Source organism: Herpailurus yagouaroundi, unplaced genomic scaffold (assembly GCF_014898765.1).
Source record: "Herpailurus yagouaroundi ecotype Mexico unplaced genomic scaffold, PumYag 483, whole genome shotgun sequence".
In the NCBI taxonomy this organism is placed as follows: Eukaryota; Metazoa; Chordata; class Mammalia; order Carnivora; family Felidae; genus Herpailurus; species Herpailurus yagouaroundi.
Genome location: NW_024412700.1, coordinates 5,624,379 through 5,648,216, shown reverse-complemented (window position 1 = coordinate 5,648,216; position 23,838 = coordinate 5,624,379). Strand labels below are relative to the sequence as shown.

The 23,838-nt window shown below is 47.6% G+C and overlaps 1 protein-coding gene across 1 annotated transcript in view; it reads left to right on the top strand.

The window, feature by feature from the left end:
• PTPRN2 (protein tyrosine phosphatase receptor type N2) overlaps positions 1-23,838 on the top strand; it is a 748,038-nt gene that overhangs the window by 224,796 nt on the left and 499,404 nt on the right. The window contains exons 4-5 of the mRNA XM_040464596.1: positions 13,465-13,561; positions 23,180-23,342. Of these exons, the coding sequence (XP_040320530.1) occupies positions 13,465-13,561; positions 23,180-23,342 (260 nt within the window). The remainder of the gene's footprint in view (positions 1-13,464; positions 13,562-23,179; positions 23,343-23,838) is intronic.

Below are 23,838 nucleotides of genomic sequence, written 5' to 3'. Positions count from 1 at the left end.
GGGGAGACGCCAGGCCACGGGGTGCTCCGCGGGCCTGCAGACTCCCTCCCGCCCTAAGTGCTGGGAGGGCCGGGGTTGCCATGGCGACGGGAGAGGCAGCAGGTGGGGAGGGAACTCCCTTCTCCATCAGCCTTTTATTTTTAGCGAGGCAAGAGCATTGTGCGAGGTGACGAGGAGGCCGGGTGGCCGGGTTTCCGGAAAGGTGTTTGCGGCCTGTGCGGTGCTGCCGTCGCTTGCCGTTGGGGGCACGTCTCTTCCTGGCGCGTTCATCCTGTACCAGGGGCGATGGGTTCTCCATCCGGGGCTCGGACAGTGAACTGCAGGTGTCAGGGAGCAGTGGTGGGGGTTGACTCCGGGAGTCACACACTCCTTCGCTTACTGAATGTATTCTGAGTCTCTAGATTGCAGCAGTAATGTCTACACTGAGAGAAAAGCGGTTATTTTCTCAGCTCAGTGGCCGGTGACTGCTGGGTCCCAGCAGGATGCTCGGATGGATGCTCTATCCCCGAGCGCGTGTGATTTCTGTTCTCCTGTGGCGTGCGTGTTGTTACGGCCACCTCCTAGTTTCCGAGTGTCCTCCAAGTGATGCCACGCCGTACAGGCCTCGTTGCCTCCTCTGTGCAGTTTCTGTGCAGTTTCTGCTTCTGCCCACGTGCGGGGTTCTCTGCCGCGGTTCCCACTCACGTGTGGGGTTCTCTACCATGGTTTCCGCCCACGTGCGGGGTTCTCTGACACGGTTCCAGCGACACTTTCGTCTCGGTACTTATAATCAGGTCAACGGTATTCACATCACCGCCAACGATTTTGCCTTTTCTTTCAGAAAAGTGTCCCACGAGCACTTTGGGAGCAAGTGAGTTGTGAATTTTTCCTACCGGGTAACACGTGACTGAAACTGTCTTTGGTAGCACACGGTTGGTAAGGCCGCTTCATGACTGGCTGAAAAATGGTGTGAAACAGGGGTGTCAGCTTGTAAGAAAACATCAGGACTGGCTCAAAAGTTAAATGTGTTTTGTGTCACATCCAAGAACAGACAAGAGGGCAAGAACTATGAGGATTCAGTTGAGATTCATGGACCCTGTTGAACTCACCTGGACAATATGAGCCCTGTTCCTTTCTCAAAGGAGAGCTTGGAAAGTGAACCGTACCTTCACCCTTTGCTTTTAGCGAGACGGCCTTGAGTCCCAAGACCACAGGGGACGGGGTGCAGATATTGGAAGATGTGCAGTCAAGCCCAGTTTTGACATGCAAACCGAGCACATGCGTCTGGGAACAAGTGTGTGTCCTGCCTCACGCCTCCCCTGCACCTGTCAGCTTCCACGGGTATTTGAGTTGAGCTCTTGGCTCAGGATTTTATCTTAAAAGCATGTTAAGGCATTACCCCTTTTCTCCCCTTTGCAACGGAATCCCCAATTCTTTACCCTTTGAAATAATGTGTTGTCATCTTATTAGGTAAGTTTTATATTTTCCTAACGGTAGTAATTGAGGTGTCGGAAATATTTTTCTCCCTCTTTCCCTGACTTCCCCTCTCGGTCGGACATCTTGTGCAAGGTGTAGTGACGAACACAAACGTTGGAGCCTGCCCCTTGGGCCACATCATGGCTCTGCTGTTACCAGCTGTGTGCCGCTGAGCAAGTTGCTTACTGGGCGTGTGCCTCAGTTTTTCCATCCGTACAGCCCGCGTTCACCCACATGCAGTGTGGAGAGTGGTGCCCGATGGGGGTGGGTACTCACACAAGTGTGGGCTGTCAGCACCGTGGGATACCGTGCAGATGAAATGTGTGTGTCCTGAGCCGTGGGCCAGTTCCTCTGCCTACGTCCTTCGGGCTTTCTTTGTATTTGCCTGGAGAGGCTTCCAGGGGTCAAGAGCACCCTCTTCCCCTATCTCCTCCTCCTGCCGTGCAGCCTTCCCCGGAAGGAAAACTCTACCAGGCATGGGGCACCTCCCCCCAGACCAGCGAGCCCTGAGCTGCTTTCCTATCTCCGCCCCAGACGAGGCCCGGCGTTTGCCTCAGACGTCGTCTACATCTGCCCGCATCTGAGAGTGCTTCTTTCCATCGGTCATTCACCGGCAGGTGCTCTCTGCAGGGAGAGGCAGGAGTGAGGCGTAGCGTGCCGCAGCGATGAGCCCGGAGGTTGGCGCACTCTTCCTCACTGTCGTCCCACAGCGGGAGCACTTGCTGCACCCACTCAGTCCACATCTCGGTGTGTCCTGGCTCAGACATGTCCCTGGTCCTCGTCCTCCTGCTTCTTGGAAATGCGCCCCACTGTCCCTGGAAGAATATGCTTTTTGGAGCAGCGGTGCTAGATCCGTGATTCTCTGTCATTTTGCCACGGCCCGCCAGCACGTACGGTTGCCCTGCCTGTTAGCTCTGTGGCGCTGAGTTATTAGTAAAGCCATATAATTTCTGTTGCCACTTTCTATGTAAGTCCTTTGAAAAGGCCAAAGGAAGGAAGCAAGTGCCCTGCAGACAGCTGCCCACCTGCTGCGTGCTCCCGGGGGAGAAGGGCTCTGCTCCCTTCGTCCTCTTGTAAGACACTTCTGCCGTCATGGGGCCCGTCCTCACGGCCTCAGCTGTACTCTGTCACCCCCAAAAGGCCCCACCTCCTGACCCATCCCACTGGCTGGCTTTCGTCGGGAGGATCTGGGGGCACAGCGTACCGCCCGCAGCACCCCTGCTACCTCTGGGTCACCAGGGACCCACCCCGGCTTCACGATGGCATTTCCACAATGACGGGGCCTTGTCTCTTCCTTTAAGTGCTGACTTTAACTTCCATGAGGTGTTTGTATTTTGCTACACATACCCAGAAGCTTAGGAGAATTGTGTATTTTAAATAAGTCTAATGAATAAATCAATCAACTTGTGAATGCAGCCTAGCCTGGAATATGCATTTTTAATGAGTTTTGATATCACACAGTCTTCTATCATTGCTGGAGGGTGACATCGCGCGGGATTTAGTGCCGCAGGTGGAGAAGGCATCTCGGAATATCTTACTGCTGCCAGCCGTGCCCCGGTTGTGCCCTGACATGACAGGACATCGTGTTGTGAGGAGCTGCTCTCCCATGAGTCTTCCCACAGTCTGACTGAGTCAGTGGGGGTCTGGGTGGGCACCTGCAGAGAGGGCGGTCCTGGTGCCCGGCGGGTGACTGAAGGACCGAGCGTCCAGCACTTCCCGTGCATGATGCTGTGCAGCTGTCGCCTGTCCCACCGTGTCGGCATGCAGAGCCACCCCGCCCCATTTCCTCCTCACAGGAGAGCGCCACCCGAGGGTTTCCAGGATAGTGCTCACCATCTGAATTTGGGCGTGCAGAGTTCCATCTACAGTCACCCAAATAAATCCAGTTAGAAAACCCCTTCGGGGGGCACCTGCATGGCTCAGTCGGTTGAGCGTCTGACTGCAGCTCAGGTCATGATCTCACAGTTCGCGGGTTTGAGCCCCGTGTCGGGCTCTGTGCTGACAGCTCGGAGCCTGGAACCTGCTTCAGATTCTGTGTCTCCCTCTCTCTCTCTGACCCTCCCCCCCCCTCAAAAATAAATAAACATTTAAAACAAAACAAAACCAAAAACCCACGCAGCCCAGTTAGTTGATAAGGTGGGTCAAGCCTGGTCTTTAAAAGGAGATCCTGTTCTAGTTGTAGAGATCCACCCCAGTGTTCTTTGCTGTGACTTGTGTGCTCTCTGACAATGTGAGGAGAGGCCTCTGACACCTAATAAATAAAACCCAGCAGGTCCTGAGTTCCTGGTCAGATGAATGAGGTTCAACCCCATTTAGTCAAGCTTAGGAGGTACAGTACTCATTAGTACTCAGTCCTAAGGAGAGAGAGCTTCTTAGGAGGTACTTGTAACTCAGTAGTGCCTAGTACTAAGTACAGGCAGCTGCTTAGGAGGTACTTAGGACTCAGCAGTACTTGGTCCTAAGTAGAAACTGCTACTTAGGAGGTACCCAGTAGTCAGAAGTGCTTAGCACTTAGAATTAAGTCAAGCTCACTCTGTGTGGAGGGGCTGGGCTTGCAGGATGTTTGCATTCTCCACATTGGCCTCCTGGGGCTCCTCAGCTGAGACCCCGAGGCCCCCATGGCAGGGTATGGCTGTCACGGCATCCTGGGCCTATGGAATGACCTGGAAACAAGAGAAACCATCTCTCAACTGAGTATTTATTCTCATGAAGCCAGAGAAATGACTTCACAGAGTCTTTGTTCTCTCGCTACAGTGACTGAGACTTTCTAAACCAATTGTCCATGACGTTGTACCCGCAAGAGAATCCTTTTTATGGAGACTCAGCCAGAAAGCACAGTGGAGGCTGGCCAGTGTCAGCAGTGAGACAGTTTGCTCTTCTTATGTTAGTTTTGAGAAGGAGAAGACCATCCGTGCTACTTTGAATCTGACCTAAACCCTCAGCGCTTTGCTGACATGCTCTGTTCTAATCAGGACTGGGGTTGGATTGGAGTGGTCCATGCTTCGTAGCCAGAACATTCCGGCACCAGCCTCCTGGGCCAGCGCATGTGTCTTCCTCGCTCCTGGTCACTGAGCTAAACCTGTAGACGCAACTCCTCTTGCAAATCTCCATTCCACCCGTGTCTGAGTCTGTGTCCCCTCCAACTAGGAAGACCCCAAGCCCCGAGGTGGGGGCTCTGTGCACAAGTGGATGGAGGCTGCAGCTCGAGACAGCCATTGGGAAAGATGTGCATGAAATTAGATGGAGAGAGGACAGGACAGGCAGGGAGGGGGTCTTGGCAGAGGCTCTATGAGCAGCCCTGCTCCTCACCTGTCTGGGTGGCCACAAGCTGGGGGATCCTCCGGGCTGCTCAGGAGCCATTAGGATGCAATTTGGGCCAAATCAGATTCGATTAAGTTTTGAAAACAAACAGCAGCAAAAGCAAGCAAACAGGTTTGGCAACAAAGGCAGTTCTCTTAGTGAAAACATGGATACCGTGAGACTACTTCTCCGGTCAAAACTGGGCTGAGACATTACTCAAAGAGGAGGGTTTTAGGGACAGCTGGGTGGCTCAGTTGGTTAAGCGTCTAACTTTGGCTCAGGTCATGATCTCACGGTTCATGGTTTGAGCCCTCTGTGTCTCCCTGTCTCTCAGCCCTTCCCCTGCTCACACTCTATCTCTCTGCCTCTCAAAAATAAAGACATTGAAAAAGCTGGACTGAGAAAGTTGAGGGTTCAGCATTGCTAGAGCTCCATGGGCCTCTCATCTGTCAGGTCAATGTGCATGTTTAGGAACACTGAAGCCATATGTATCGTTCCCTTGACTTTAAAAAATGTCCCCAGATATTTTCTTAGGGAGCATTAGGGGAGGACCTCATCAGGGGACATCTCACCAGGAGAGTCATGGACTGTAGAAGGTTAATTTACAGTCAGGAACAGGATTCAGGTAGGATGTAAATGGTGGCAGACGTCTCCCCACTTCCTGGTGGACCAAAGCCAGAGGGAGTAGAAATTTCAAGACATGAGAGCATTATGGCTGAGTGTGTGTGGGATGATTGTACTTTGAAGTCTGTCTCAGGGGAAGTGAAAGACTTTAATTAAAAGGTAAAGTTTGTCAACAAATCTGTCACGAAAGGAAATCTTGCTAAAACTGGGGTGGGTGGGGGAGAATCGACCTAGCACTGAAAGGTCACAGGTCGGAAGGCTTGCACGTCCTCAGCATGGAGGCCGAGGGTCCCTTGGGGGTCTCAGGGCAATGAGGAGGTCTTGCTCTGAGACTGTGCCCTTTGTGTCCTGGTTTAGAAGGGGATCCCAGTGCAATGCCTGGCGTCTGCACCAAGGCCTCTGCAGGACTCCCCACCTCAGTTTGTCCTTTGCTCCCCTGTTCATGAGCAGTTGGAGAGTAAGAATTTTATGCCAGTTATTTAAAAAAATTTTTTTTAATGTTTATTTATTTTTGAGAGAGACAGAGAGAGAGAGAAAGAGAGAGAGCAGGGGAGGAACAGAGAGAGAGGGAGACACAGAATCCAAAGCAGGTTCCAGGCTCTGAGCTGTCAGCACAGAGCTCCATGTGGGGCTCCAACTCATGAGCTGTGAGATCATGACCTGAGCAGAAGTCGGACTCTCAACCGACTGAGACCCCCAGGCACCCTCCCCCCACCCCCACCGCCCATGTCAGTTATTTAATGGGCTTTTTCTTCTTTGCTGTTAGAGAAATGTGCCTCCCTGCTGAATCGGTATTGGACAGAGTGAGGATCCGGTAAGTGTGGAGTTTGAAGGAGACAAAATGTTTGCTCTAACTCACTCCAGCCTTTCTGATATGGTGGTCATCTGCCTATATTTTGAATCTTTATTTAATAATATTGAATACCATTCCTTTCCCCCTCTTTCTGTCTCTCCTCATACCTGGTTTTATGTGCTTGTGACTTTCCCCTTCTTTTTAATGGTCCCCAGCATTTTACTGTGGCCTGTGGACAGGAAATTCAGTCCCCTGTGCCAGCCTCCTGCACACCCACCAGAGAGCAAGATGGCCATCTCCAGACACAACGACACTGTTCGTTCTGCCGGATGTGCAGGCGGTGACTGGCGCTTGTCGGGTGCCTTGCGTTTTCGGTCGGTGGTTTTCTCTCTTGCTCTGAACGAGTAGGGATGGCTACCCTCTCCCCTTGGGAGCTGCAGGTGACTGTGGAAAGCTTCTAGTTTTTCACCATTAAATATGATGTTAGCTGTAGGGCTTCTGTAGATGTTTGTTATCAAGTTGACGAATTTCCCCTCAGTTCCTATTCTTCTGAGAGTTTTCATCATGAATAGGTTTTGAATTTTTCAAACACATTTTCTACATTGATATAATGTAATTTTTTCTTCTTAAGCTTATTAATATGTTAGCTTACGTTGATTTATTTTGGAATTTTGAACCAGCTTTGCATATCTGGAATAAACCCCAAGCTGTATAATTATTTTCATACATTGCTGGATTTTATATGCTATTTTTTTCTTGAATTTATTTCATTATTTTGAGAGAGAGAGAGCACACACGAATGCATGCTCAGAAGCAGGGGAGGGACAGAGAGAGAGGGAGAGAGTATTCCAAGCAGGCCCTGTGCTGTCAGTACAGAGCATGACATGGGGCTCGAACTCACAAATTGTGAGATCATGACCTGAGTTGAAATCAAGAATTGGACGCTTAACCAATTGGCTAAGCCACTCAGGTTCCCAATATACTAATATTTTTCTTTTTTTTTTTTTAATTTGTTTTTTTAACGTTTATTTACTTTTGAGACAGAGAGAGACAGAGCATGAATGGGGGAGGGTCAGAGAGAGAGAGGGAGACATAGAATCTGAAACAGGCTCCAGGCTCTGAGCTGTCAGCACAGAGCCCGACGCGGGGCTCGAACTCACAAACCGTGAGATCATGACCTGAGCCGAAGTCGGCAGCTTAACCGACTGAGCCACCCAGGCGCCCTTATACTGATATTTTTCTTAAGAACTTTTATGTCCATATTCATGAGAGATATTGTTCTGTAGGGTTCTCTCTCTTTTTGGTCTTTGTCTCCTCTTTGTATCAGGTTAGTATTAGCTACATAAAATTAATTGGAACTATTTCCTCTTCTTCTGGTATTCTGGAAAGGATTATGTAGAATTCACATTAATTCTTCCTTAAATGTTTGGTAGAATTCTCCAGTGAAATCATCTGAGGCTGCACATTTCTTTTGGGGGAGGTTTTTAATTATGAATTCAATTTCCTTAAGAGTTATAGGGCTATCAAATTATTTATTTTATATTGGATAAGATGTGGTAGTTTGTGGTTTTTGAGGAATTGGTCCAGTTCACCTCAGTTGCCATGTTTAAGTGTGTAGACATGCTTGTTCCCATATGGGGTCTACAGGGTCTGTATTGATATCATCTGTCTCATTCCTAGTACTGGTAATTTGTGACTGCTTTCTTTGTTAGTCTTGCTAGAAATTTGTCAATTTTACTGATCTTTTCAGGGAACTTTTCACTGACTTCCTCTGTTTTCCTTTTTTTCTGATTTTAATCTATTGATTTCTGTTCTTTATTATTTCCTTCTGTCTACTTTCCTTGAGTTTATTTTGCTCTCCTTTTTCTAGCTTCTTGATGTGCACATTTAGATAATTGAGTTGAGACTTTTTGAAATGCAAACATTTAGTGCTAAAAATTTCACTCCTAGCACACCTTTAACTGTGTCCTGCAAAATTTTGGTACCACGTTTTCATTTTCATTCAGTTCTCAGTATATTTTTCCCTTGGATTTTCTTTGACCCATGGATTATTTAGAAGTTTAGTGTTTAATTTCTAAGTATTTAGAGATTTTCTTGTTAGATATATGTTAGTTGATTTCTAGTTCAACACTATACTGATTAAAGAATGCAGTCCAAGTGATTTTGAATCTTTTAATTTTGCTGAGATTTGTTTTATGGTCCAGGATATATATGGTCTCAGTCCATGTCATGTTTTGTGGGCACTTGAAATGAGTGTGTGTTCTGCTTTTGTTGGATTGAGTGTTCCATAAACGCTGATTAGAACTGTTAATCCATGGCACTGTTGACTACTTCTCAAGCTTTGCTGATTTTCTCTTTATTTGTTCAGTTACTAAAAAAGTAGTGTTGAAGTCTCCAACTATAATTGTGGGTTTGTCTATTTCTCCTTTCTGTTCCATCCAAAAACTCCATGTGAAGTTTCGCTTCACATATTTCTAGCTAGGTTGTTTGAGCATACATATTTAGGATTCCTATGTCTTCTTGGTGGATTTATATCTTTATATAATGTCTCTCTGTCCCTGGCATTTTTGTTTGTTTTGATGAGTAGTTTATTTGCTATTACTGTAGCCACTGCTACTTCCTTTGATTGATGCTTGCATGGTACATCTTTTTCCATCCTTTTACTTTCAACTTGTCTGTAACATTATATTTAAAGTGAGTTTCTTATAAAAAACATATAGTTGGATCATGCTTCTTTAATCCACTTAGTCAGTGTCTGTCTTTTCATTGGTATATTTAGCCCATTTATATTTAATGTAATTATTGGTATGTTAAGGCTTAAATCTTCCATTTTACTATTTGTTTTCTGTTTGGTCTATTTTTCTCTGTTTTTTTTTTTTTCTTCTTCATTCCTATAGGGTTATGATAATATTTTTTAGAGATCCATATTGATTTCTGTAGTCTTTTTGAGTGTATCTCTTGATAGCCTTTTTAGTGGTTGGTCTAGATATCATATTATTATAGATATCATATTATTATAAATAATCACAATATACTGTCATTGTTTTACCAGTTAAGAATAGGGTGTAGAAACCTTACCTCCCTTTATGGCTCTTCCCCTCTGTTTATTATAATTATCTTAAATATTTCCTCTACATACATTTAGAAGCACAACAGACAGTGTTATCATGTCTGTCTCAACTGTCAAACATAATATATAAAATCCCAGAGAAGGAAAACTAGTCACTTTCACTTTTCACATTCTTTTCTCCTTCCTGATGTTCCAAGGTTCCTTCTTCTGTTTTTGCCTTTGTATTTAAATACATTCATTTAGCAGTTGTTTTAGGGCAAGTCTGCTATAAAAAATGCTCTCATTTTCCCTTTTTTGAGAATGTCTTAATTTCCCTGTCATTCTTGAAGGATGGAGATATATATATATATATATATTTAATGTTTATTTATCTTTGAGAGAGAGAGAGAGAGAGAGAGAGAGAGAGTGGGTGTGTGTGAGAGTGCAGGGGAGGGGCAGAGAGAGAGGGAGACAGAAAATCCCAAGCAGGCTCTGCACTGTCAGCACAGAGCCTGACACAGGGCTTGATTTCACAAACCATGAGATCATGACCTGAGCTAAAATCCAGAGTCGGACACTTAACTGACAGAGCCACCAGGAACCCACTCCTCCTGAAGGATATTTTTGATGGGTCTCTGGATTGGTAGATTTTTGGGATTTGGGGCTGATGGTTGTTTTCTTCCGGCACTTGGAGAATGTTGTGCAATTTCCTTGTGGCCTCTGTGGTTTCTGATGGGAAATCCTTTTTGCTCGGATTGTGTTTCCCTCATAGGTAAAGTGTCCTTTTCCCCTGGCTGCTGTTAAGATTTTGTCTTTGAATTTAGTTTTCAGAATTTTAACCATGTGTCTTGGAGGAGATTTGGGCTTACCCTGTTTAGGGTGCTCAGCTTTGTGAATCTTTAGGTTTATATCTCTTGCCAAACTTGAGAAATTTTCAGACATCAAGTTTTTGAATGCCCTTTCAGCCACACCTTCTTTTTTTCCCCTTCTGGAACTCTGATAATATGAATGTTAGATCTTTTGTTATAGCCCCACAGTCCCTGAGGCTCTTTTTTTTTTTTTTTTTTTTTAAAGACTGTTTTCTCCCTGTTGTTGGAATTGGATGATTTCTGTTGTTCTCTTATCTAGTTTACTGACTCTCTCCTCTATCCCTCATCTTTCTATTCAGTGCATCCACTGAGCTGTTTATTTTGGTTTGTGTATTTTTCAGTTATAGTATTTCCATTTGGCTCTTTTTATATTTATTTATTTGCTGAGACTTTCTGTTTCTTTGCTAAGGCTTCTAGTTTTTCATTTCTTTCAAGTATGTTCATAATTGTTCATTGAAGCATTTTTATTATGACTGCTTTACAATCTTTGGTAGGTAAAGCTAACACTTCAAGCCTCGGCGTTAGGGTCTACAGATGAGATCTTCCTGGTTTTTGGTATGACTAGTGATTTTCTGTTGAAACCTGAACACTTTTGTACTATATTATGAGACTCTGGATCTCACTTAAGCCTTGTGTTGTTGTTTTTTTAAGATTCTATTTATTTTGAGAGAGCGAGAGAGAGAGCACAAGCAGGGGAGGGACAGAGAGAGAATCCCAAGCAGGCTCTGCCCTGCCTGTCCGGAGCCTGATGCAGGGCTCAAACTCATGAAGTGTGAGATCATGACCTGAGGTGAAATCAAGAGCCAGACGCTTAACTGAATGAGTCACTCAAGCACCCCTAAGCCCTGCATTTTAACAGCTTTTTCTGACACTGCTCTGCCAAGGTGGGTGAGGGGTCCCTGTTACTAACATGGGGGTGGGAGTCCGGGTTTACCACTAGGCTTCTGCTGACATCTGTGCTGAGGGGTCTAGTCCATGTATTGGGCAGGGTGGGTGGGTGGGAGTTTGATCTCCCTATGTGGTCTCCACTGACATGGGGGGGGGGGTACCACCTGCTCCCTACGTGGCTGCTTTGCCAACCCGGCAGAGTTGGGGGGGGGGTCATTGGCCTTGTTCCAGCTTCATAAGGGAGGACACCCAGGCTGCCTCTTGGCCTTTGTTGTCATGGGTACAGGCTGTGCTGTGCTGTTTTTGGCAGTGTTTGATGAGAGTGGAGCTGCTGTTGTCTAAAATGTGCTAAGTAGCTCCCTTCCTGGGCCTCTGGCTGGGGAGAGGTGACCTCAGTCGGGGCTTCACCTACACTTGGTGCTCCTGGGTTGCTGGCTGACTCAGCTCCAGTGTGAGGTGCATAAGGCCAAAGGACAGCCCAGGGAGCCCCACAGGTGTGGTTCCTCAGATTCCCTAGGACCGCAGAAGTCTGTCTTCCGCCCACCCCTCGTAGCCTCCTGTGCATATAATCTGTAGGGTTTTAGTTGTGCCTAGTGGGAGGGGTAGGAAGAATGTGTCTTCTCCGTCTCCCTGGCAGCAGTCAGCTCTTCCTAGGGTTTTGTCTTCTCAGTAGCCTTGAGAGGAGTTCAGAGAGAATGTCTAATGCCCTAATGTATGCATTGCTTTGGTTTTGCATCCAAGTGTCCAGTTTCTGCCTGCTCCCAGGAAAGCTTAGAAGTCAGTCTAGGGGTTCCGGGTCTCCCTGAGATTACCTGTACGGAACACCTTTATCAGTTGGCCGACTGTTGTGATTGAGCCCTCCTTACAGACCCCAGAATTGAATTGGCTCAGGCTCTTGTGCTGTTTAGTATGTGTGCTGCCAAGGCGAGCACTTGTGCTCTTTAGATTAAAAAATACATTCGAAGTTTCGTTATTTTAAATTCTACAAATGAAAAATTTTTATGGGAAGTTCCTTTTGTGCTCTTTATTTGTTTGTTTCCGGATAGATATTAAGACCACCCTTTTGGGAATGGCATGGTTAAACTATGCTTACTTTCTCAATTCACAGTGCTAGATACTATGCTAATATTACAAGTGTGCTTTCATTTGAGAATCCTCCCAGGAATGAAGCAATGGTTAATAGCCACATAAGCATACACTTCATATGGGTGGTTTTTTTAGTTGCTTTTGGCAAGTGGAAGATGCTTGCTTATTATTAAGTACATTTCATCCTGAAGTAAGGGTAACAGTGACTATGGGGTTCAGTCTCCCTGCAGCGACCCATTCTCTAAATGCTATATTCAAACAGGGCTGCTTAGAACAAGTTGCCATTAGAGGCTAGCCTGTTTGGTGAGTTTTCCCATCAGCTTCCCCTTTGGGTAATGCCATAGAGCCTTTTGAGATTCAGAAGTGTTCCAACTGTTTGAATCTTGCCATTTGTAAATGAAAAAAAATGTTAGATTTGCATTTGAAAAAAGAATTCAAGTGTGTTCATGAAGGCAGCTTATATCTGCTGAGCCCTTTTTATTCCCCAGAACATGTGGTTCTCAGCAAGTTCTGGACCTCCCTGTACCACACTCACGCACACACATAAACAGGCACAGAGCCGTCCTGATTTGAAGATTTTGGTAATGTGTTTTTGAACAGGGCATAAAAATATATCTCTGTAATTACATGATATTTAGTGATTAGATAATTATGGATAATTGCATGGGGTAGTTCTAAGTGCTAAAGTGTTACCATAAGATCTAAAATGTACAAATTGCATAATAATTATTCTTGGGAGTTATTTGGTAATTTTGAGCATAATTATCATGTGATCTGCAGTGCATGTAATTAATGCATAATCACATGCATTTTGCCTTCATAACTACTTCGCTCTTGTTATAAAGCTCTTTGTCATAACATTTGAGTATAAATATAATGTAATTGGCTCCCAGATACAGCACATTAGGCCCCATGATAATTGCCTTCAGAGTAACAGTACCCTTATTTCATTACAAACGTGTGGCTCTGAGGCAGGCTGGAGCTCCAAGGAGCCCGAGACGTGGCGGTGAGGAGCAGGACGGCGGTTGAGTGGTGGGTAAACGTGTGCACATTTGGGTCGAGAATGTCTTTGCTATGACCAGGACCTTTCCATGAGGAAGTCTGCATCTTTTGCTGGGGACAAATCCGTGAAATGTGCTCCTGGTTCAAGGGCGCCTTGCTGTCCAGCCACGCCACCACTGCGCCTAGTGTTTTTCATCCGACAAAGCACCCATCATATTTCTGGTCTAGATGTCTCAGAAGGCGGGGATTTCTAGAAGGAAAAGACCTTATTAGTAAACCGCAGTGAGCGCTTTGGCATTGCGGGAAAACTTGGAAACAGCAGCAGTTTCTCCTGTGACCGAAACAAGAGCTTTGCTCACCTTCCACGTTGATAATGCAGCTTTTGCATCTGTCCCCAGGCTTCACATGGCAGGATGACTACACCCAGCACGTGATGGCCCAGGAACTCTTGAACCTTCCCTCCCCGCAACATCTGGACGCCTCCAGCACAGCCAGGTAAGTAGATGCGGTTTATGTCTCCTTGCTCTCTGGCCACGGCCAGCATCCATCAAGCTTGTTTTTGTTTGAACCTATTGTCTTTTGGGTGTAGAGGGACCAGAGAGTTGGAGAAGTCCAATACGGAGCAGATGGGTGCTTTCCTTTCCTCTGTGTCCGAGCCCAGTGGAGCCAGATGCATTGGCGTAACCCTGTAGCCAGGGGCTGTCCTCGTTGACAGACCTCCCGAGGGCCCTGTCCCTTTCCCAAGACCCTTGGAAAGCCCTGCATCTTCAGAGCCTTGGTTGGAAGCAGAGAAGTCAAGATTTCTCATTTCCCAGTAAGAATTTATGTTCTCTTTAGTACAAAAAGCAGAATTAAATCCTGGAAGTTTTCCCGCTGCCAGAGCCTAGCAGTGCTGCGCTGAGTGTTTCACTCTGCAACATCTCATCGCCTCCTCGCGGCGCACCGTGAGGGCTCCTAATCTCCCACGCACCCTTGCAGGGAAGGAAAGTGGGACACAAGAAGTTGGAGGCTTAGTCCAAAGCAGACAGGCCACAGTGAGCCAGCTGGGATTGTCTCGTCCCTCAGCCATTGAACTATATATTCTTCAAGTGAATAAAAAGTGAAAAGCCCTTTCCCAAAGGCTTAGGGAAGTTGGGAAAGTCCTTTTTTTTTTCCCCAAAGAAAGGACTATTTGAAACTTCAGTTAGGAAAATCTCAGTTGCACAGAAACGTGGGCATCTGCCTTTAGCTCATGTTCCTCTAATAAGTGAAGGAGCTAAGCCGCCAAGAAGTTCATTTCCGAATCCAGGGAGATTAGGTGAGTGAGCACGTGTAAAGGACTTGTGCACGCTGAGAACAGTTCCCATCTTAGCTCTTCTCCAGCCAGACTAGGGGTTTCTTTAGGTGGAAAATGTGTCCTTCTGTGTCCTGCGCCCAGCTGTCAACCTTGAAGGCCTCCTTTGTCAAAGAGAATATGCCATTAGAGTCTGTGAGTGTGTGTAAGACCTCTCTGTAAGAAAAAACAACCAAAAAGCAAAGTCAAGCTATCTTGAATTTCCATTTTTGTTTTAGATGACTTCCTACTCTTTGCACTTGTCTTTAAATTACCCTTGGGCATTTCAGTGCTGCCCACTGCTCCTTCCTTCCTAGTGAAGATTGAACTTCACTGAGATGAGGGGCACTGTGCCAGGTAACCTTGAACTCCACCATGAGCAAAGGGTAACTCCTTGGACAGCTGAGGTGAGAGAAAGACCAGAGCACAGCATCACCCAAAGACCTACGTTTGCAGACGAGGTGAGGCTGTTGAACAGACACCTGGATGACCACCTTCTTACCAATGTCAGTATTGTCATTTGCAAAAATTGCCAGCTTTATTATGAAAAGCGACACCTTATCTTTGTTGCTTTAAAAAAATTTTTTTTCAGTGTTTTTTATTTATTTTTGGGACAGAGAGAGACAGAGCATGAACGGGGGAGGGGCAGAGAGAGAGGGAGACACAGAATCGGAAACAGGCTCCAGGCTCCGAGCCATCAGCCCAGAGCCCGACGCGGGGCTCGAACTCGCGGACCGCGAGATCGTGACCTGGCTGAAGTCGGACGCCTAACCGACTGCGCCACCCAGGCGCCCCTCTTTGTTGCTTTTTAATAAATAAGATTAAAAGTTTAAAAACATTCATATTAGAGATTGGAATTTTCTTCTTTATGGATTTCCTATGCATGCTTCTTGCCCATATGAAAAGTATTTTTTTTATTTTTCTGTTTTGTTTCTTTCAGTGTAGAGCCTTTATATTTGAGGCTAGTAACCTTTCACGTATCCCGTCTTGTAGAGGTATCTTTTTGGTCTGTACCGTAGATGACACCAGTATAGTTGCTAATGACAACAGAGTGCCCTTAGCTCTCTCTAGGCTGGATTTTTAATCTCTGTCTTTGAGAGTGTTGAACCTAAGTAAACCAATTATCCCAGCTCTACCAGCAGAGCCCTATTTTTGGAGGACTTGATGGGACGTTCTCCACATTCCTGTCCGTCTCACTCCTGGCTCTGGCCCCCGAGGGACGGTGTTCCTAGGCTGTGTCAGTAGGCGCCCGTGTCCTCAGGCTGGGTCTGGGTTTGGCCAGTGGGATTCAGCCCAGCTTAGAGGGCAGAGAAGAGGGGGTCAGGATGGCAGCGGGACCTGGGCAGCGTGTCTCCTCCCTCCTGTTGGTCTGGTGGTTCGCCATGGTCATCTCTGTTGTGCCTCTCAGTCCTGTAAACAGTGCCTTGTTCAGTTACACGGACATCCTGCTTCAGGGTCCAGTCTGTTTCCTGATGGCACTCTGCCTGACAGGCAGTCTCAGCAACAGAATAGAGGCACAGATTCCTGCCATCGTCTGGCTCCGGCCTCCTTGCAGCGAGGGTCACGGTCAGACGGTCATCATGGTACAGACAGTACTTTTCCCTCTTTTCAAAACTTTCTGCACTTTCTTTAGCATTGAGATGATCTGTTTACCAGTGTACATACTTTTTAATAGTCTTTCTCTGTAGGTATATCTCATAACACTTCATTGTCTTCCAAGACTATTGTTTAAAATATGCTCACAGTTTTTCTTGTGTAAAATTGAGGCATTTGTATTTTTGCAGAGAGCTACCCTCCTTTTCACAGGGACTTCCACATTTGTTAACTTGTGATACATAGAGTTGGATTATAGTTCAAAAATCCATTCAACATGTAGGTAGTGGTCACTCTTCTCATTTTTAGCATAATTTTTTTTCACAATTTTAACATGATTTTTAAAATTACTTTTCTCTTGGATTTTCTTACTGTCCTTACACTTACTTTCTTTAAAATGGTTATTTATTTACTTTGAGAGGGAGAGAGAGCATGCATGTGCACACATGAGTGGGGGGGGGGCAAAGAGAGAGGGAGAGAGAGAATCCCAAGCAGGCTGCGTGCTGTCCGCACAGACCCCGATGTGGGGCTTGAACTCACAAACCGTGAGATCGTGACCTGAGCCGAAGTCAAGAGCTGGACGCTTAACTGAGCATCCCAGAACCCTTAGACTTGTTTTTTATAAAGCTTCTCGAGTTCAACTTTTTTTCATGTTTCTACTTACTCATTTTTTTAAAAAGTAATGAAATTACAAAAGTTTGTGCATTAGCTTTGGAACATAGTTTTTGTCCCGTCCCGTGACTGACGTCTACTTGTTTGCTTTTGCTCTAAATTATCTGTCACTGTAAATTTGTACCTTTTGAAAGTAGCTAGTGCCTGGTTTTTCATGTTTATATTGTTTTTAAACTTGAAATTAGCACTTAGTTTATTTCATTTTAGTCAGGCAGTGTGACCTGTTCAGCTTTTAGGTTCTGGAGATTTTGAGGTTTTCTCTGTGGCCTATTTTATGCCATCTTGTTATTAATTTTCAATGGATAAAGATATCATACCCACTATTTGCAGGGTGCAGGTTTTTACATATAGTTGATGATTCTATATAGTTTATAATATGTCCTTAATTATATTTGACTTACTGAAATTTCTCAGACAAAACTGTTTCTGTGAATTTTCCTTTTGTTGTTAATATATTTCCCTTAAACACTGAGGCTCTGACTTTTGGGCACATAAAGGCTGCTGCTTTACATCTTTATTGGTGATCGCTGAACCCATGGTCACTTCCAAAGGGTGCCTTTGTTGACTTTAATGATTTTTGTCTTGGATTCCATTTTTCTAAAATTAGTATTGCCATTCCTGCTTTTTCTTTTTCATTTGCTGCCTAATTGATCTGGCTGTCCTTTAAAATTTCAGCCTTTGGACTTTCTCTCTTTTACACGTGGATTTCTTGAACGTCAGTCGGCACTTTTTCAGCCCCCTGGACGGCTCGCTGAAGGCCCTGCTGTCCCTGCCCGCTCCCGTTTCGTCTGCGGAGTGTGACCTGGCTGCTTTTGTTGTCTGTCGTGTTGTGGCCGTCACCTTCTTGGTTTGCGGATATTTTTAAAGTGCGAGTTTCTACCGTCATTAGTGAAGAAATCGGTGTCTTCCACCTTATTACGCTTCTGCCTTCTCTCCCTCTGTCGCCTCTCTAGGCGCTGCTTCTGACCCAGGGACCCCCAGCCCCTGGCACGTGCTTTTTACCAGGTTGACACGTGGCCAGTATTGAATCAGTGAAGGAAAGACAGAATGAATGATCTACTGACACTTTTGAACGATTATGTGGGTGACCACGCCAACCAAGAATCCTTCCTCACTTTCTTCGTCCCATAGGGCATTTCTAGAGCATTCTACACTTGATAGATTTGTCAGTATCCACAACTGGCCAGTGAGATATACTTGGCATGCTTCATACAAGACAGTTAACCTTCAGAGAGATTAACTTGCCTGGATGGTTTAGAATCACCTTCAGGAAGCCCAGCCCTGCTCCTGTGCTACCCAGAGTAAGCACTGCATGTGAAACCCAGAAAGCAGGCCCATCAGTAATTAGACGCCGGACGTAAGGAGCGGAGGGGAAGCGTGAGGGGTCACTGGGAACGCAGGAATCTGAGCCTGCCCTTTGCTGGTTCTCCTGAGAGCCAGAGGAGGTGAGCAGGAGGCCCGCAGCCTGTGTGGAGCTCTGGTGAGTCACACAAGACTGCCCGGGAGCATTGTGTCAGGTGGCCACGAGGCTTCTACGTGAAGAGTGAAAAGGTGGTTTCTCAGTAGCTACCACGACTGCGAAAGGAGTGAGAACAAGGCTCACTGCCTGCTCCCTGTAAAGATTTCGTTCCTAGTCTGGGCTTTTTTTTTTTTTTTTTTAAGCAAATTTTCTAAATTTTACATTATTCTAAAACCTTACATTCTAAATCTTACGTTATTTGGAGCCTGAAGGTCTGTGCATGCATGTGAGAAAGAGAATACTGGAGTCCTAAATGCAAAGTGCGTTTGGTCTTTTAGAAGTGGAAAACGTATACTTACAAAGTTTTGACCGACCTCGAGCTGAATGCCAGGCTAAGCCCATTTGCAAGTTCACTGCTCCAGGCTTGCCCCACGTAGTGACGGCAGACTCTTCACTGTAACATATTACAGCATCACAGACAAACCCACTGGCAACAGACATTCCAAGAGGATGAACGAGACAACCGAAAGGCACTTTTATGAGGTTAGCAATTTGTGACGGAGAAAGACAAACTGCCAGAGAAGTGAATCGACTTTAGTTAAAATACATGTCGATGTCATAGAACATATTTCCTCCCTTCAATAACGGCGAGGAGACACCAGCCATGGTTTGAGGTCAAAGTACCATGAAGTCCTTATCACCTGTGAGGTTCACTATGGTGTAGCTTGAAAAGGCATCAGAAATCAAAGCAGGACAACTTTGTCAATTGAGGCAATTAAACGCAAACAAGAGGATTTTCTGTAAGTCCTAGTTTTTATGAAATATGTACAAGTACCACACCAACATTAATGATCCATTCTTGAAAACCAGAATTTCTATGTGAAAAACCTAGCCAGGATCCTGTTCTCCATTCCTATAAGTGGGAAGTCTAGAATGAGTCACACACCCACCTAAACCCCAATACATTTCCTGAAGCTTGTCAAGATCACCCTGAAGACCCACATATAAGTAACAAACTGTCACGTTTATGTAAAATACTTAAGACGCTGCTTCCTGGTCACTAAAAGTGTAAATGACTACTAACAAATTGAGCATTTTATTTGCTGTAACTCAACCTCACCCAGCCTGCAAGACATATACACAGACCAGACACACAAATGTAGACACACACACGGATGCACACAGGCATGCACACACACACAGGGATGCACCAGAAAGGTGCGCACACACACACACACACACACACACACACACAAACACAGACATATAGACACATGTAGACACAGGGCCCTGAATGGAGGAAGTTGATGCATTCTCAGGCCTTGAGCTCTGTTCCCCCTTCTCCTGGGTTTATGGCCTTTCTTTCTTTTTTAAAATTTTTTAAGCTTATTCATTTTATGAGAGAGAGAAAGCACAAGCCACTCTCTCTGCCTCTCTCATGCTGACAGTCTGCACTGTCAGCACGGAGCCTGATGTGGGACTTGAACTCATAAACCGTGAGATCATGACCTGAGCCTAAGTCGGACGCTCAACCCCCTGAGCCACCCAGGCGCCCCTGTGGCTTACGGCCTCAACCCTGTGCTTGCAGAACTGATGGCTATTCTGTTTACATATCAAAATGCCTTATTTCTAGAATTACCACAAAACTTTCTCATAGTTGGTACACTTACAAACAAAAGTGAAAATTCAATGATTACTCAAAAGCAAAGTCTCTCCAAGTACAAAACTCAGCACAGAAAGGATGGGAAGAAATGGAAAAAACAGGAGATGAGTCTGTGCCCTTCCTGTGTGCTGTTTTTCTAACCCTCATGTTGACATTGTGTGAGCTGCACCCGCTTTCCAGCAGTCTGGAATATTCTTGTTCAACGTCAAGGGTACTTCTGGCAGATAATTAAAAAAATACAAATTTTAAAAACCAGTATTTACTTACATGAAGGTCAAATGCATTTAGTAGCAAAAAAAAACCCACCCACATATGTGGCTATGTAAATGTCAGAGCTTATAATTGCTTATAATTACTTATTATTCAAAAATCAGCTGCCACATTTATTGAACATCCACTACAGAGAGCACAATTTGAGGTTATATACAGTTGCCACGGGAAACGTGTCTGGTTCTTTCTACACAAACAGTATTTGTGGTTGTCAGGGAGGCCTAACAGGCTGGGAGTATGATGTCTTCTATAATCTAAAATGAGACACTTTTCTTTCAAAAGAAAAGTAATTTGATCACACCCCCCTCTCCCCCTCCCCCCCCCCCCCCCCACTACACCACAATGATCACTTTTGTCACCTTGAATTCACTTTCGGTGATAATTTTTAGGTTGCACAGGAAAGGTGTCATTTAACAGGTTAATAATGTGAAATGTGAGCGTTTTGGGCTAACTCTGCATCGACCCAGAATTTACCGTCTGTATCCAAGTTCTTTCTTTCAGTCACCACGTACTCTTTCAGTGCCTGCTGAGTTAGGCTCTGCGTAAATTCGGGGCTTTGGAGCAGAGAACGTGAAGAATATAGAGAAACACGACCCCTTCCCTCAAGCAGCTTTCATTCTAGTGAGAGGATATGTAGCAACAAATAAATAAATAAAGACGGTCATTTCAGTCAGTAATAAAAGCTACAAAGAATTGAAGGTAATGTAATAAGCCACGAGCGGAACACACCTCGGGTTGGATGTGGCTGGGAGGGAGTTTCTGAGCTACGAGGTGAATGAATGTCCAGGGAAGTGGAGTGTGATTGGGGCTTTTACCGGTTAGTGATGTGACCTGGTGAACTTTCCAGAGGCCCCCATGGCTTCCAGGTGACAGAGGGGAGAGGCCCCCCGGGGCCATCGCGCACGGCTGCTCGTGACTTACATGAGGGGGACGTGGATGGGCTTGGGGGGTCTCTGGGTCAGCCCGAAGGAGTGTGTGATGTGCGAGTGAGGAACAGAGACGAGGGAGTAGAGAAGTGAGCCCTGTGGGCTACGGCCGGGGCACAGGTGGGTGATGTTGCCATCTGCAGAGATGTGTCAGTGGGCACAGCGAAGCCGGCCGCAGGCAGCGTGATGTGGGAGGAAAAACAAACTGGCAGGTGGCTCCTAAGGAGAGGGAACCTGGACTTGACGGTCTGGGAAGTTCTCAGCCTCTCCACGTTACACACGGTGCCGGTGTTAGAGCTCGTCGTCAGACAAGCTCCTCGCACGGATCAGGGCATCAGAGAGTTCGGTGACACAGAGGGGTCTCTGAAGAGAGAGCTTGCTGCTTGGTCTCCTGCCCCATTTAGGGTGTGTCGTGGCCCTTCGGGGGCGGCTGCTTTGCTCAAAGCAAGGCCGTCAGCGGGCTGGGAAGTTCTGGTCGATGGGTCCAGGCTGTGAGATGGCTGGACACAGAGGTCAGCTCTCCAGAGCCAGGGCTCTGGGAGGCCGTGGGGAATGGGAGGACTGGGGGCTGATCCGGACGGGAGGCCACGGAGGGGCCGGATGAGTTTCCTGGATGGGTTGAGGCCCGTGACCCTGACTTCCTGCCGGTAGGGGTGCTACCCGGTCGCTTCCTCTGTGCCTCTGGTTCTGGCCTCGTTCAGCCTGTGCAGAACGTCTCTGTCTGCTGGGCAGTTGGTCGTTCTCTTAATGACTTTGAGCATAAGTCCAGCGGTTGCCCTCTCGCCTCTCACGTCCGTGCTGGATCGGTCAGCCTGCATTTCCGGCCTCGTCCTGGCCTCCCCTCCTGGACACAGCCACGGCCTTTCTGGTCGGCACTCGGGCGTGAAGCAGCGTCTGGCTTCGGAACAAGCCCCATTTGTGTCTCGCCGCCACATGGAAAGAAGGCAGAAAGCTTCTCTCGGTCACTCCTGCTGCAAACCTGTGTTTGCCTGGCGTGGACCGCACACACGGATGGTGATGCGTACGTGGCTCTTCCGTAGTGCCGGCGTAGAAATGTTCGGCACTGCGTCAGTTTCCTGCTGTGACAGATCGCCACAGACCCCGTGGCTTACACGGTGACCGCCTGTCACCTCGCAGTTCCCTGGGTCACAAGCTCAGCCTGGGCCTCTCTGAGCCAAAGCCTGTGGAGTCTCAGGGCGGCCCCTTCTGGAGGGCCGGGCTGGACCTGTTTCCTCCCTTTTGCGCTCTTCCCCGCCTTCCTGGAAGTCATCCTGCCCCTCATCACTCCGCCACCGCCTTCCACCTCCTCGCCCTCTGTTAAGGACCTGTGGCCACACTGGGGCTCCGGGGTAACCCGGGATCAGGCCCCCGTCTCAGAGTCAGCTGACCGTGGGTCTAGTGCCATCTGTGCCCTGGGACCCAGCACGCTCGTGGGCCCTGGGAGTCAGGAGGGCACCTCTGGGTCACTCTTCTGCAGCCGTGAGCAGCGAGCCATCGGCAGGTGCTCCCTGCATCTGAACAGTCATGTATGTGGGGTGTTTGCTGAGGCGTTGGGGTGCGGTGAGACCACGGAGGGCTTGATTTCAGGGCTCTTTGTACTGTATGTCACTGGGGGAGAGCAGCCTCCGCCTGTGGGACACCCACCTGCCCTGTCTGTAACGAGGTCAGCTCTCAGTTCCGCTGCCTCGACCTGCACTCGCGGCAGCCGGGGCTCAGGCCTCAGACCCGTTCTCGGCTCTTGGTTTTGCCTTTGCCTCCTCTGCCTGTGTTCCTTCCTCCCCAGCCTGTTCCATTTCCCAAACCTCAGAGCCCCTTCCACGTGAGCCTCCCGTGTTGCGGGCCCACCGCACAGCCCTGCCCTCTGCTCCTAGGATCGGCCTTGCAGCAAGTCCTGGCTGCTTTCTGTCTGCTGGCTTTTGCCTCCCACCCCCGGTGCTCAAAGAGGCCGCGTTGACCTCTCCAGGGGCCCCTCATCAAGTGCCCACGGTGGCTCGGAGACGCGTCAGGACACCAGGCTCAGGGAGGCGCCTGAGAGATTCAAGTCCAAGGCTGATGTGCGTCAAGGAGGCGGGCCTCACCCTCTGGCCCTGAGACCCGTGTCCTTGCTCAGGCTCCAGGGCCGTCCCGCGTGCATTTCTGTCACGCGGAGCAGAGGGCCAGGCAGCTAATTGACATAAACAAATGTGCGACTGGCTCATAGTTTTCTTTTGCGTTTCAGAACCTCGAAGCAGAGTGTGGATGAGGACAGGAGGTCCAGTCTGGAGGACGACGGTGGTCTGGCCAGGGCTGTCCAGCGCTACCTGCCATACCTGGAGGCCCTGTCCCAGGCTGTTGCTCCAAACGTGCGCCTCCGCACAAAGCACAACAGGCCGCCAGCCCAGGTGAGCCTCGGAGCTCCGTGGTCCGGGGGGGTGTCTTTCACCTGCCACGTGCCCTTTTCTCCAGTGTGAGTCTTTGGCATTTCCTGGTTTCTCTCCTGAGTCCCGGACTAGTATGTGGTACAGGGACGGTCAGGGCGTGTGCAGAGAATGCTCCTGGACCCTGCTCAGAGGTGCACACGACACTCCAGCAGTGGCTGCCCACCCACCGTCCACACGGAGCCAGTCAGCAGTCCAGGACCCTTAGGGGGTGAAGGTCTTCAGGATGTCTTCCTTGGAGCAGGCTCGGGAGCTCTAGAAAGCCACCATCAAATACAGATAGGACACCTACAGGCAGCAAAGAGGGTGTTTCCTCCTTTACCGCCTTTACAGCAGTGGACGCTCAGTTGTGAGGGAGCAGAACCGGGACCCTGAATTTGGCTGGGGTCAGGGGGGCCCAGGGGAGCCTGCTGTCCTGGTGAGTGAGCCCGGGACTGTGCTGGGGTCAGGGGGACCCAGG